This window comes from Schistocerca gregaria, chromosome 4, assembly GCF_023897955.1.
Source record: "Schistocerca gregaria isolate iqSchGreg1 chromosome 4, iqSchGreg1.2, whole genome shotgun sequence".
NCBI lineage: Eukaryota > Metazoa > Arthropoda > Insecta > Orthoptera > Acrididae > Schistocerca > Schistocerca gregaria.
Window position 1 is genome coordinate 313,975,105 of NC_064923.1, and position 16,275 is coordinate 313,991,379.

General features: G+C 39.1%; 1 protein-coding gene across 1 annotated transcript in view; it reads right to left on the minus strand.

Annotated features, from left to right (window-relative positions):
• LOC126365881 (dynein axonemal heavy chain 6) overlaps positions 1 to 16,275 on the minus strand; it is a 1,020,408-nt gene that overhangs the window by 332,416 nt on the left and 671,717 nt on the right. The window contains exons 45-47 of the mRNA XM_050008578.1: positions 15,530 to 15,691; positions 6,356 to 6,532; positions 5,144 to 5,340 (exon numbers count right to left, since the gene is read on the minus strand). Of these exons, the coding sequence (XP_049864535.1) occupies positions 5,144 to 5,340; positions 6,356 to 6,532; positions 15,530 to 15,691 (536 nt within the window). The remainder of the gene's footprint in view (positions 1 to 5,143; positions 5,341 to 6,355; positions 6,533 to 15,529; positions 15,692 to 16,275) is intronic.

A 16,275-nucleotide genomic window follows, 5' to 3' on the forward strand; every position in this document is an offset into this window, starting at 1 on the left:
TTGAAGATAAATGTAATAATGTGGAATCTGAACTTAGTGGGAGGTTAGGATTATTTGAAAATATGCGTAATGTTAAGTTTGATGCTGTAAAACAGAGACTGTATACTTTAAAACAGACTGTCAATAAGATTAGTGAATTAACACCAATAGTCCAATTGCAAATTGCAGGCATTAACACTTGAGTAGATAACATGGAAAGAAACTTTAAAGAGAAAATAGCAACTTGAGACTTAATAAATATAAGTAGTCCAGATGTACAATTTGAAGGACTTATAGATCGAAAAGCCACCGAGAGAATAACATCCTGGAATGTGTCGCCTATTGTTTCTTCCAAACTTAATGATACTAGCAAGGTTATAGATGACTTGAGGAAAGAATTCAGGCTTATCCAAATCAAAGTAGAAAAAAGTGTATCATCACCTAATATCATCTTACCTAGGGAAGTGGTGATTGTTTTCTTCCAAACTTAATGATACTAGCAAGGTTATAGATGACATGAGGAAAGAATTCAAGCTTATCCAAATCAAAGTAGAAAAAAGTGTATCATCACCTAATATCATCTTACCTAGGGAAGTGGTGATTGTTTTGAAGTGGAGAGACTCTCAAACAAAATTTAACAAGAAGTACTGGTCAGCACTTACTCAAGTGAAGTTAATATCAGAGCCATGAGATCCGGGCGGAGTCACATATCCCCCAGAGACGTTAACATTCTTAGTTAGCAGGCGGAGTGATGACCATCGGGTCCCGAGCTGTTTTCGGTGTTTCATCTGTAATAATTTTCCTGCCCCGAATTCCCCCAAACTATTCTATCCTCCCACACTTAGAGGTACTGGTAAAAACCTTACAAGTGAGAATTTGTTATTATGTCATCCAAAATTGATCCTGGTAAGAGATTTTCTTGTTACAGTCAGTTAGATGTACCAACTTTGCTTGGCTCCAGCATGAGGCAGAGAATTGTCTTCAATCTCAGTCATTTGGCACAACCTTGGAACAGGATATATTAGGTGCCTGATCAGTTCTCCCTCGGTCATGGGAATACTATTCTCATGCAGAATGTAATATAGTAAGTCAGCTTTTGCCTTTTTGTTCTACACAAGGTTTCTGTCCTCACTGAACTGGCCTTCGGACAACTACATTATTCTATGACAGATGTACCGCCATAGTTGGTCCAGTGTTCAAATTCATATGACCTAATGCATATTTTTCTTAATGAATGGAAATGAATATTAAGTTAGCAGAACATATAATATTGGATGAACAATTAAATAATGATGATGCTATAGCATATAATGTTCTATTTTGTATAGAATATTTTATACCTTTTATGAGATGTGATGTAGATGGGAGGGTTCGTATTGATTTTGGAAGGGGTGGATAGTGTAAATAAAAGCACAATTTACACCAACAGATAAATCATGGCTAACACAGAACACACATCACACATTTCAAACAACCCTCACAAACAACTGTGTCTGGTTCTTCACCATTTGCCATTTCCCTCGGGTTGCTAAGATTTTCTTCGGGGACCTCAAGGGTGAAGATGGGAATGTCCATACTGTAGGAGATGATTTAACACCATACCTTCTACGGTACCTTCTATGGCTTATCACTGAAGTACCAGTGAAGTAGCGATCCTGGGGAAGGGGTGTGTGAAGGGTTTCCTGTCTTTGGGGTTGTCTTCTTTCTCTTCTTCGTTCCTAGCAATGATTTCTATTATTTCCTTTCTTACTTCTCTTTCAAGAACTATTTTTTCCCTGTTTCCATTTTCATATACTTCTATCACAGAAGTCCTTCCTAGTCTCTGTGGTTTCAAATAACCTACAACTTATTTTCACATAATAAGCCTGAAGAATCAGAACAATCAAACACACTTATGCATATACACAAAGAAATATGAATACACAAAGCTACAGATTGTAGGGGAGAAGATATATATACATCTAGAAAGTTGCACACATCGTTTTTATTATGACAGTTCTACATCACCTATTTACATGAAAAGCCGATGTGACTTACAAAACGAAAGCTCTGGCAGGTCGATAGACACACAAACAAACACACACATACACACAAAATTCAAGCTTTCGCAACCAATGGTTGCTTCATCAGGAAAGAGGGAAGGAGAGGGAAAGACGAAAGGATGTGGGTTTTAAGGGAGAGGGTAAGGAGTCATTCCAATCCCGGGAGTGAAAAGACTTACCTTAGGGGGAAAAAAGGACAGGTATACACTCGCGCACACACACACACACACACACACACACACACACACACACACACACACACACACACACATATCCATCCACACATATACAGACACATGCAGACGTATTTAAAGGCAAAGAGTTTGGGCAGAGATGTCAGTCGAGGCAGAAGTGGAGAGACAAAGATATTGTTGAATGACAGGTGAGGTATGAGTGGCGGCAACTTGAAATTAGCGGAGGTTGAGGCCTGGTGGATAACAGGAAAAGAGGATATATTGAAGGGCAAGTTCCCATCTCCGGAGTTCTGATAGGTCGGTGTTAGTGGGAAGTATCCAGATAACCCGGACAGTGTATGTGCTGGCCGTGCACCCAGGCATGTTTAGCCACAGGATGACCCTCATTACCAACAAACACTACCTGTGTACATTCATGCAAATGGACAGTTTGTTGCTGGTCATTCCCACATAGAAAGCGTCACAGTGTAGGCAGGTCAGTTAGTAAATCACGTGGGTGCTTTCACACGTGGCTCTGCCTTTGATCATGTACACCTTCCGGGTTACAGGACTGGAGTAGGTGGTGTTGGGAGGGTGCATGTGACAGGTTTTATACTGGGTGTGGTTACCAGGGTAGGAGCCAGAGGGCAGGGAAGGTGGTTTGGCGATTTCATAGGGATGAACCAGGAGGTTACGTAGGTTAGGTGGATGGCGGAAAGACACTTTTGGTGGAGTGGGGAGGATTTCATTAAGGATGGATCTCATTTCTTGGCAGGATTTGAGGAAGTCGTATCCCTGCTGGAGAGCCACATTCAGAGTCTGATCCAGTCCCGGGAAGTATCCTGTCACACGTGGGGCTCTTTTGAGGTTCTGGGTTTGAGGGGATGAGGAAGTGGCTCTGGTTATTTGCTTCTGTACCAGGTCGGGAGGGTTGTTGCGGGATGCGAAAGCTGTTCTCAGGTAGTTGGTGTAATGGTTCAGGGATTCAGGACTGGAGCAGATTCGTTTGCCTAGGCTGTAGGGAAGGGACCGTTTGATATGGAATGGGTGGCAGCTCTCATAATGGAGGTACTGTTGCTGCTAGTACGTACAAGGAATTAGAATAAGGAGTAAAGTAATCAAGTGTCATGAACACCTGGAGCTTACAATTGGAAACTAAAGGTTTAATCCTCATGATTCCTAGATATAAGAAAACGAACTCCAACATTGATTAAAATGGTCACATATTTTACAATTAAAGTAAAAGAAAAATATAAGGAATAACTAAATATTAAGAAAAAGGGTCTCCACGGTTATGAAAAGAACGAGGTATACTATTGAAATATGAATTGTTATTATATGTCATATAAATGTACATAATGACTGTATATAAAATATCCTGTGTTTGATCGGAGGGGGGGGGGGGGCGGTATGGTGGGGAGGGGGGGATGTAGTGCTTTGAGAACTTCTGTGTAAAATCTAGAACCATTTGGCCTTCCTCCGTCTCAAACACATGATATTTTAAATAGAAGTGTGAGAGAGATGAATCCAACCTACTGTACATTGGATGTTTGTGTGTCCAGGTCTAAAAACAGTCACAAGAAAATTGTGGCGACATGTACCTGCTGGATGATTCATAGAGTTTCAGTGTATGAGTAGAGCTGAGCAAGGGTGTTTATGTATTATTCTGTGATTTTAGTGAGTGCGATGAGTGTTAAGGACAAATGAAGAAATGAAGTTAGACTTTCAAGTAATTCATGTGTTGGACTTGCTAGAAACAAGGCATCTTGATAAATTATTTGGTTGTTAAACCAATGCCATTGTAAATTTGTTTAATCGAGTCTAATGCAAGACAAATCAGTTGACTTGCAAACATTCGAATATTTATGTGAGAAATGGTGAATTTGTTCTTTGTTGGAAGTTGAAATATACCAAAACCAAACTAAAAGTATTCTGCAAGTATCCACTTATTTCATGAGTAGAGATAGATAGATAGATAGATAGATAGAGAGACAGAGAGAGAGAGAGAGAGAGAGGGGGGGGGGGAGGCTAATAAATTCCGTTAAGCAGCAGTATTCTGTGGAGAAGAAGTTTTTGGAGATCGATGTAGCTGGGAATCCAGAGAAGAAGCTTGGCAGTGCTTACCAAGTAAATCAACTGAGGTGAGAGAGGTGTGAATTTTGCAAACCAACTTCACATTGATTCTTGTTGTCTAAAGTGTTAGAAGGTGTATTTGTAATTGGTAAATGTTTGCATGTGTAAAACTGTACCATAAGATCAATAAAACACAATATAGCTAGGTGCAGTTTTACAGTACTCACAACAGTATGCAGTGGACTCCTGTCAGATTAAAGCTGTGTGCTAGACTGAGTCTCAGATTCAAAACCTTGCCTCCTGTGTGCAATGTTCTCCTAGGCTGTGGTTATGTCATTTCTCGACATAATTTTTCTTCCAGGCATGTTAGTTCAGCAAAGCATGCAGGAGAGCTTCTGTGAAATTAAGAAAGTAGGAGAGAGGTACTGGAAGGACTGATGCTGTGAAGGTGCATCATGTATCATGGCTATATAATTCAGTTGGCCAGAGCACTTTCCCATTAGATGCAAGATTTCAGATTCAAGTTCATGCCTTGTATATAGTTTTAATCTGCCAGGAAGCTTTCAGCGTTAGTATTCATAATGCTGTTTCATCAGATTACAATAAACCGATATTTAGGTTTTAGCTACATATTTGAACTTTAAGGTAATCTCAGAATTTGTTTCCTTAGAATAGTACACTTCACATAGTGATGCAAAGTTTCTTCTGTGTATTCTGTTAATAGCTCATCTTTTTTGTTTTAAATAGTTCATGATATATTATCTTATAGCAAAAGATAGTGATACACAAGATGTATCATTATTGTATAGAAAAGTTACCCTTTTTTAAAACTACTTAAGGTGTTGAGGTGAACTTAGATACAGAAAATGAACTTACTTCGCACCCATAAGAAGACATACAGATTCCATAACAAATTTGACTAGTTGTGGTGGTTTAGTAAACACACGAAGTTCATTGATATCATTCTTATTGAGTGATTCCAGAGCCTTCATAGCTGCTTCCATTGCTGGCAGTGCTGCATCTAGATCACGCTGTGCTTCATCTGCTAGCTGCTGAGTTTCCTGAGCTTTTACCTACAATTATGAAAAAAAATTATATCTTAATCTTTTAAGGTACTCTTCTGTCTGCATTATCACAATCATAAGGACTAGACAAACATAATGAAGCTGCATGCAATCAAGAAACAACTTCATCTGCATATATTGCATCCAGATATCCCACACCAGCCTCTCAGTGAATAAATAAAATCACATGGAGCGCCATCACTCCCTCTTATCAACCTTAAAATAGTCCAACTTGATGGATGTAGAAATTTTTAAAGGAATTGGAAACTTGCTAAGCAATTTCCATTGTTTTTAGTAAGATGTTCTGATGCTACAGTACTCATCATTTGGACAACAGTGCAGAAGGTGTCACAAAACTAGTAAAGTGCAAAATCCAAGCATTTTGCACATTTCTTTAGATGTATTTATGTACATCAGTGACTTTCAGTATTTTCTTTGTGTTCAAGTAAAATCACAAATGTCAAATAAATTTGCTTCAAATACACAGATACAGGTGCAATGTAAATATGCTTTTTGAGTTAAATAATTGCATATGTCATATTATGTTTTGAATTTTTGAATTTTAAGTATGACAAACAACTGTATTTCATGCAACAACATCAGTTACAAGTTTCCTTTATGCTTCATAAAGTTCTGGCTGTGAGCCCTTGTTCAAAAAAGCCTTTCACACCAAATTTCAGAGGATATCTACATAATTGTGTATATTCAAGATCCCCACAACTCACCTAAGATTGTTGCTCATGTCAAATGCAGCCACAGTCCTAATTACGCCCCAGTGGCCATAGACAGTAGCCGCATGAATGAGCCATGCTTGTGTAAATATGTGTGTGTGTTTTATGCTTCTGAAAATGGGCTTTTTAAAGTTAAAAGTTTAGTAGTCTTTTCATTGTGTCTGTCTGCGAGTCAATGCCTCCTCTATATGTGTGTAGCAGTCTATCTTTTTCATATTGTTGTTATTGTCCTTGACTTTCCATTGTTTGTCATATTCCTCTCTGTTACAAAAAAATGGTGAAATGGTAGATACCTTTACGACTGCCTCATCTGCCACCACAATCTTCCTCACTTTATCTGCTTGAGCCTGCTCTTTTACTAAATGCTTCATAAGTTCAACTGCGTCTATTGATTTCTGCTTCAGTTCTGGTTCCATTGCAGTCAATTCAATCTTCATTCTATCAATTAGTTCATTTGTTTCATACAGTTTCTGTAAATGAATCATTAAAATGTATTTAAAATTTGAGTTAATTTAAAATGTTCTTAGGGAAATAATGGGAAAGATGAATGACAGCTACCATACACTTGCTTACAATATCAACCAAAAATTGCGTAAATACAGCAGTGGGGTGATTATGATTTTTGGGGCATACAATAAGTATACCTGTACTGTTTTCACCTTTGAAAATATTATCTATGTATAAAACAATGGTTCAGATAGACATGGATGGCTGACCACTGAGAGTTGAAGAAGCAGGGGAGGGGTAGTGGTTAGCCATTCTGACAGATAAAAATATTTTACTTATCAGTTGGCCTAGTTGGCTGGACAAAAACAAAATCTCAGATGTTGAACACATTCTTTTCATTATCGCCTAAGGTATAGGACAATCAATATTTAGAGAAACCAGTGTCCCTTCTCCTGGATAAAAAATAAGTGCCACACGCAGGCAAGATTTTCTCATTAGACAAGGCACTCTTAAATATTAATTTTAAAAACATAAATATTATCAATTTTTAAAGATAATTAAACACTTCTATTGAACAAAAGCAGCAAATAAAATTGTTCTTATAGTTTTTAACCAAACAAAATATCACCTACTTATAGACTACCTGAGAACCATATGAAAAGGACACTAAAAGTAGGTTCAGTGGCAATGTTTTCCTCCTTATACAATTGCTGCAAGAAATAAGTCTAAAACAGCCAGGTGTTCAAAAGATGCTCACAAAATAGAAGTCTCTGTTTAATGAAATGCTGGAATATCTGACTTGTCAAGAAACTCGAATTTACCAAAGCACATGACTGCTTTCATATTTCAAACTGGTGTAGCTTATGAGTAACATACATTACAAAGGGCATGAGTTAGAAGACTGTGACTTATTCTTAATTCTGTTTACACTACTCCTTTCCATGTATATTTGCTTAACATGCAATGTATGTAGTATTATACCTAACCACTCATTCACCCAATGGCATGTGACTTTTTTTCCTCGACAAGGTAGGAAACATCACCAAAAGAAAATACTTTTATTATTGCAATCATCCCTTGCTTGCATCTTAGCTGGGTCATTCTTCTGAAATCCAGTTGACATGGTGACCATCAGAATTACATCTTCCATCTTTTCTGTTACAGCTTGTGTAAACTATCTTCTATATTTTCAGAATTTTTTTACTGGTTGTATTTCAGAATGGCCTGGAATACATAACAGAGCAAATGATGTGCAACTGGTGAGAAATTTGGAAGGGGGGTACTTTTTGTGGAATTGTATGTGTTTCAGAGGCTCCTGGGTAATGGAGAGGTAATGGCAAGCAAACAATGGGGTAACAAGTACTTGTGCAATGCAGGGCTGACAAGGTTGTTAATAAATTAATGTTCACTTACATGATGTATTATTTCTCATAATTGGACAAGCAAATTGATATTGCAGCTGTGATGTATATTGCAAGCAGCAAAAAAATTCAATAAGCATTCAGTTTGTTAAAATATAGAGAGCAATCTATGGTCATAGCAGTTAAAGTCCAATTACAGTATTAATATTAATGATTAAAGTGACATGAAAGGAAACATATACAAAAAGGCAGGAGACATTAATTTCTAGGCACCGGTGGTGAGTGTCAGAAAGCACCTGGAAGGAGATACAGTTGAATTTTAAAACTGTCAGAAAGGAGATATTGAAGACATTTGTTTTTATTCGCAAAATTTGAAATAGAATTAAAATATAAGAAAACAAATAATTGTTCTTCAGTGGTCTCTAGCAAAGAGCAAGCAGGAAGCACAGGACACTGTACTGAAAGAAAGTGGATTGGTTGTGACAAGGAGAATGCAGTTAAGCAAAAATAAGCCAAGGAAGACGGGGAATGGATGTAATGGGTGTAATCCTCATTTTTTAAAATTTAAAGAAGACCACCAAAGAAGATTTATGTTGTTGGGGATCCTACCAATGAGTAAACACAGCACTTAGCAATCATTAAGTCAGTGGAATGAAATTGTTATTGAAAGAATATTTTGTTTGAGATATGCATGAAGAAAGAGTTACCAATTTAATCTGATTTTGAGACATTCCATAGCCCACTACAGTAATGGAAGGATGATTAGCTGGAGCTAGAGGAAGTAGGTCATGACACAGGTCAGAGGCCAGACATACCAACAATTAAAGGGAACAGCCATGGGTACCAGGATGGCCCCCTCGTATGCCAACCTATTTATGGGTTGCATAGAGGAAGCCTTCTTTGTTACCCAAGCCTGCCAACCCAAAGTTTGGTACAGATTTATTGATGACATCTTCATGATCTGGACTCACAGTGAAGAACAACTCCAGAATTTCCTCTCCAACCTCAACTCCTTTGGTTCCATCAGATTCACCTGGTCCTACTCCAAATCCCATGCCACTTTCCTTGACGTTGACCTTCATCTGTCCACATCAATCCCACCAACAAGCAACAGTACCTCCATTATGACAGCTGCCACTCATTGCATATCAAACAGTCCCTTCCCTACAACCTAGGCCTTCGTGGCAAAGGAATCTGCTCCAGTCCTGAATCCCTGAACCATTACACCAACAACCTGAAAACAGCTTTCGCATCCCACAACTACCCTCCTGACCTGGTACAGAAGCAAATAACCAGAACCACTTCCTCATCCCCTCAAACCCAGAACCTCAAAAGTGCCCCACTTCGCCAGGCCTCAACCTCCGCTAATTTCAAGTTGCCGCCGCTCATACCTCATCTGTCTTTCAACAACTTCTTTGCCTCTGTACTTCTGCCTCGACTGACATCTCTGCCTGAACTCTTTGCCTTTACAAGTGTCTTCTAGTGTCTGTGTGTGTGCGGATGGATGTGTGTGTGTGCGATTGTACACCTGTCCTTTTTTTCCCCCTGGGGTGAGTCTTTCCGCTCCCGGGATTGGAGTGGCTTCTTGCCCTCTCCCTTGAAACCCACATCCTTTCGTCTTTCCCTCTCCTTCCCTCTTTCCTGAGGGGGCAGCCGTCAGTTGCGAGGGCTGGAAATTCTGTGTGTGTGTTTGTGTGTGTTATTTATTGTGCCTGTCTACCGGTACTTTCCCGTTCGGTACGTCTTGGAATCTTTGATTTTAATATATATATACAAAGATGATGTGACTTACCAAACAAAAGCACTGGCAGGTCGATAGACACACAAACATACACACAGGGTTCGGGCTTTCGCGACCGGCGGCTGTTTCGTCAGGGGGGAGGGGGGGAAGAGGGAGGGATGAGGGGATGCGGGTTGTGGGGGTGAGGGTGAGGAGCCGTTCCGGTCCCGGGAGCGGAGGGACTTGCCTCGGGGGCAGGAGGGGATGGATGTACACTCACACACACACACACACACACACACACACACACACACACACACACACACACACACACACACACACACACACACATATCCGTCCGCGCATGCGCAGACGCAGGCAGGCGTTTGTGGGGGCAGGGGGTTTGGGCGGAGATGTCAGTCGAGGTGGAGGTTGCTGCCGCTCGTACCTCACCTGTCTTTCAACAACAACTTTGCCTCTGTACTTCTGCCTCGGCTGACATCTCTGCCCAAACTCTTTGCCTTTGCAAATGTCTGCTTGTGTCTGTGTATGTGCAGATGGATATATGTGTGTGTGTGTGGTGTGTGTGTGTGTGTGTGTGTGTGTGTGTGTGTGTGCGAGTGTATACTTGGCCTTTTTTCCTCCTGAGGTAAGTCTTTCCGCTCCCGGGATTGGAATGACTCCTTTCCCTCTCCCTTAAAACCCACATCCTTTCTTCTTTCCCTCTCCTTTCCTCTTTCCTGATGAAGCAGCCGTTGGTTGATGAACTAACCTCAGAAGTTGGAAAGTTTAAATAATAATTTTATTAATTTTAATCTAAATGGAGAGAAAACCTTTGTCATATTCTAAAAAACAATTAAAAGTAATTTATCTGATCAGAGGGGGTAATCAAAACCATATAAATTTGTAATAAGTCGTTTAGAGGGTGATGCTGCCCAACAAGGTATATCGCATGTAAAGAAATTTGTGCCCAATAAGGTATATCGCATGTAAAGAAATTTGTATTATATACTGACACTGTGTAATCCTTAAAAACAAAAGGACAAAATAGTTCTGAAGAAGAAATGAGCACAAAACTATTAACAAACTGATGTTTATTTACATACTGTGTTATTTCTCATAATTAGAGAAATGAGTTTATATTGCAGAAGTGCAGTATATAATCAACTGAAATAGGATTCTACAAGTTCTTTAATGAAGGAATTCCCTTTGCCCTCTTACTCTGACATCTTCACTTTTAAAGTCTCCAAAAGCTATTTTTAGTTTTCTATGTGCTGAATTTCTCCAACTGACAACTATTTCATCACATTTTTCTGCAGCCATTTTGTCTTAGCTTTCTTATACTTAGTATTTTTTCGTGAATGCCTTATATTTCAATATTCCTTTCCTTTCCTGCACATTTTTGTATTACCTACTATTGTTGGGTAACTGAAGTATTTCCTCTATTGCTCATGACTTCTTTGCATTACTAATCCACTGTTCCTGGTAATGTACAACCTGTCATTGGAGCTGTTCACAATAGTTGTTACAGATACAGTATGTGATGCATAGCTGTTCGACATACAAGCAGTCAAGAGACTACAGATGAACAGAACAATTACTTAAATTCCTGATGTTTTATAATAACTTTAACTGCAAAGAGTAATAATGGGAAATCAAATATGAAATGTTAAAAAACAAAAAACAGATTTATGGTACCACATCTATTTAGTAGAGAAAAAATCTGAAAATGAAAGTACAATGAGAAACAGAGAAAAATAGTTACCAGATACAGTTAGATGTACTCACAGCCTGATTATTCACTTTACCTTCTGGTGACAAAAGAGAGAAAATAAATGGATAAACAAGTTTTACAGGAAAAATAAATGACACTGGTTAATATTTTTTGGTGTCTAATTCACAGTGAAGATGAGAATGTTACTGGCATGGGAAGAAAGTATGTTGTAAATTTGTTTCTGGACTATTTAGGAAAGGTATTGTCTGTGTATTAAGGTATTTGCAAGGTTTTTGGCTTATCTGAATAAGCACTATAGACTCAGCAAGGTTACTGACATATTTGAATGAGCACCAGATATGCAACATCCATTTGTGCCAAGGTAGTAGAAGAGGTGCTTCTTCAAATGAAACAAGGGAGTGCTGTCAAAAAAGAGTAAAGTAGAATAGAATTGAGTTTTATTGGCCCTAGTAATAATATAGTCCACAAGTGGTACATTATGATGTAGAGAAAGTCAATATATAACAAAAATAATACTAAATAATTAAAAATTACATTAATTTCACTATAATACATTAAATGGCCATTGAGTTACAAAATACAGAGCAAATATTGTACAGAGTTAAACAGAAGATATTATAAAGCAGAAACAGCAAGTACTATATTGGCAGATTAATATTTCTGTAACAGCAACATTTATGTGGTAAGTCATTAAGGCTCTAGTAATTTTATGTGATATATCACTAAGTCTAAGACAAAAAACTTTACTGTAAAAGTTTTTGCTGTGTAACTGTTGGTTAGTGCATTTGATTATTTAATTTTACAGAAACTTTTATGTAGCCATCTGATGGGAAGAAATTAACATTAGGTAGCTAGAGCTAATTAATTTTAGAAGTACCAGGAAAAGCAAATTTCGGAGCAAATTTTGAATTTATGGCAGCTAATAATGTTGAATAATTCATTGGATGGGGACACAACCTATCTGTCCGGCACATTTTAACAGACTGCATTTTATACCGTGATGCACGAGCAGAAGCACAAGTTGCTGGGGATCTGCCTTCTGTTTTAGCTAATGATGAGACGTGTGTGTCTAGGGTTTTTAAGTTTTGTGATGTGTTTGGACTCTGGCCTAAAATTTTAGGCTGGAGGTTTTAGTGTATTGCTGAGTGGCTGACTCCTCCCCTTTTTTCCTTGCGGTCAGTCAGCCACTTCCATCTGCTACATTGTTTTAGCTTCCTCTATCATTTTCTTCCTGTGTTGTCCATGTTTTACTGCTGACGCTCTGCTTCATCCCACACTTTGGTGTGGGTGATCACGTTTTTCAACGATTGTTACCCATGTTTTCTGTTTCATTTTATATTCCAGTTCTGGGATTTTTCTTGACACCCGTCTCACTAAGTTACTGAAAGGGGCGCTGAAGACCTTGCTGTCGTGCACCCAAAACCCCTTTACTATAACAACTACTACTACTACTACTATAGTGTAGCTATTGGTACTAGTACAAAGAAATGAGTGGCATGCCAGAACACTACTTTACACTACCCCATTTCTGTCTCATTACCATCAGTAATACAGGTTGGCAACTATACTCTACACTTTTCACAATTACTTGCTTAAAATACTTACACACACGATTCAACATTCACACTTTGCAAAGGGATGTTGTCTATCAGATCAAATAAATAAATAAATACTTTGTCACTTAGGCAGCTGAATCTTTTAGGAGCACCTAATGCACATAGTGATAAGACACAAGCTCACAGCATAGATGTCATACCTGCTCACAGGGATTATGGAAAACATATCAGAAGGCACAGCAAAAGGCTTTCTTAGCTTCTTAAATATAACTATGCAATGATGAGCAGGTAGTTCACCACTTATGTGAAAATGATTGTCATACACTTTAGTTCTGTATGTAAAATAAGGGAAAGGCATCCACTCACCTACAGTATAGATTTTGCTCTTTCATAGTAGAAGTACAGACATTCACACACACACTAGAACACAGTCATCCGAACACACACTCCCATGACCATGACAAGACTGATTATTTTAAAGCAGTTGCTTGGGCTGAAGGAGGTAGGGAGGCAGTAGGAGAGGATGCAAGAAGGGGGTAATGAGTGTAAGGAATCATATTCTATAAATAATAATAATAATAATAATAATAATAATAATAATAAGACAGAGAGGGGAGGAAGCAAGGGGGGTGGAAAATGTAGGGGGAAGAGACTAGGGGTAAAGGAGGGGAATGTGGAGATGAAGAGGGAGGCAGGGAAAGGGGAGAGAAAGGGAGAGGGGTGAAAAGGGGAGATAGATAGTTAGAGAGAGAGAGAGAGAGAGAGAAGGGAGTGAGGGAGGGAGAGAGAAGAATGCCACTGTGTGTGGGGGGGGGGGGGGGGAGAGGGGGGGGGGGGAGTGGAAGAAAGCAGTACACAATTTGGATGGGGAAATAGTGGTGTGGAGAGAAGAGAGAAAGAAAGATAATGTGAGGCAGTGGAAAACAAGTTAACAGAAGTTTAGGCCAGAGGAATTGAGAGAGCACAGAAGAGACAATTCCCACCTGCATACTTAAGAGAAACCAGTGCTGAAAGGGAGTATCCACACCAAGGGCTTGCGTAGGGAAGCAGTTGTTGCAACATGTTTGGCAGCTGGATAGTTCACAGTCTGTCAATTTTTGGCTGTTGCCATTCATGCAAGTAGACAGTGTGTTACTTGTCATGTGCACAGAAAATTCTCTGATAAGGTTACCATATATTTTGACATCTGTTTCCACTGCAGATGCAGCATCCACAGTTAGCAAGGCTGTAAGGAAAATACTTTTTGACTTGGAATGGGTGACAGCTGTCAAATGGGAGGTACCATTGGTGGATGGTGCACTTAAGATGGATGGATGTAATTATGGGATCATCTGGGAGGGGGCATTGATATCCATGAAGGTGGCTCACTGAGTTCATAAGGAAGGGCTGAAGTCAATATCTGAGAGCATATGTTGAGTCTAAGGAGGAAGGAGCAAAGATTTTCCTTGCCAGGACTCCAGACCACAAAAATGTCGTCAATGAATCTGAAACAGGTAAGGTGGTTTGGTTTTGACTGGATAGGATGTATTCCTCCAGATGCCTCATAAACAATTTGGCATAGAATGTTGTCATGCAAGTACCCTGGCAGCAAGAAGGTTCAAGTGGTTCTGGGAACTATGGCACTCAACTTCTGAGGTCATTAGTCCCCTAGAACTTAGAACTAGTTAAACCTAAATAACCTAAGGACATCACACACATCCATGCCCAAGGCAGGATTCGAACCTGCGACCGTAGCGGTCTCGCGGTTCCAGACTGCAGAGCCTAGAACCGCACGGCCACTTCGGCCGGCGCAGCAAGAAGGATTTGTTCATAGATTTGGATTTAAGGAGTGAAATTGCAGGTCAAAATGTTGTTGGTTTGGATGGTTGGATATCAGGAAGATGTTGGGGCAGGTAGTGTTCCATGGCCTCAAGGCATGTTGGTGCATAAGGAAGGTGCATTCACAGTGACAGAGAAGGTGTCTGGTGGTAATGGAATAGGAACTGTGGAGAGGCAGTGAAGGAAATGAGCAGTTTCTTGAGTGCAGGATGGTAAGTAATGGGCAATAGTTTGGTGGTGTTGGTCAAAACAGTGGTACATGTTCACTCTGTAGGAACATTGCACCAACCCAAAATGGGAAGACAAGTACAGAAAACTATGGGGTTGCTGCAGTCAGAAGGCAGATGGTTTCACATGTCAGGTTTTGGGATGGACCTAAACCCTTATTATTATTTTGCTATTTATAAACCTGCCTGGGTTCCTTGGATTTGCTTAAGTAACATTTCTGGCTGTTCGTATCAAGTACATGGCAACTTTGACTCGTGACTCCTTATTTCATTAAACTCACAACTTGGATAGTCAGATCTATCAGTTTTTCTGCAAAGTGCCATCCACAAACTGCATATGATTACACATTTTCAGCACCCAACAATTCCTTTTCTATGAACAATACTGTTGTGTAGATTATACGGAAAGTTTCATATGACTCTAGAGCTGACTTATTATTGCATACTTTAAAGATATAACTGTTACATGTCAATTTATAAGTTTTACATTAAAATATCTTCTTACATAAAATTGTTTTGATTTTTATGTATTTAAGCAAATACACTTTAGCAGTTCTTAAAGTATATTAACTTATTGTATTGATAGCTTTATTTACATCTTACCCGTAGGCCATTAGCAATACGGTCATGTTTCTTTTGTAACTGATCTGTCTTATTCTGCAGCATAGTCAAGTACAGCTTCAAGAGTTCCAAGTAGCTACTTGGAGTTGTGTAATAATACCGCCGCATTTCGTTGTAGAAACGTATTGTCATTTGTGCCACACTCTGCATTTTAAGATCAGAGATTAGTTAGACGTACATGCATTTAAAGTAATGGTTCTGGAAAATAAGCTACTGCTGCATGCTCAGACAGTTCATTAGTTAAGTAGTTACATGTTCACTGTCTAAACTGAATGATACGCAGGGGGACCCAAAAATAACGAGAATCTTTTTACAAAAAAACATGTACTTGATGGAACATTTTGAAACCTGAAACACCTTGAAAATGATGCTTCTCTTCTCCTACATCTTGAAAACACTTCCTTTTGTTTTTTGGGAATATGACAAAGTTACAGAGTGTCAGATCCAGTGAATGGGTTGTGTGAGAAACCACTGTCATTTGGTTTTTGGCCAAAATATGCCTGTCATGCTGTGTGCACAGGTGCATTGTTGTGCTGACACAGCTAGTCTCCTGATTGCAAAAATGTATGTCTTTTTTCTCACTGCTCCACATAATCGTTTAACACTTGGAAGGTAGTTATGTTGGTTAACTGTGGAACCCTGGGAAACAAATTCATGGTGGCCAATACCTGTGATGTGGAAAAAACAAACCACTATTTTGTACACATGGGATCTCACCTTCCATGATT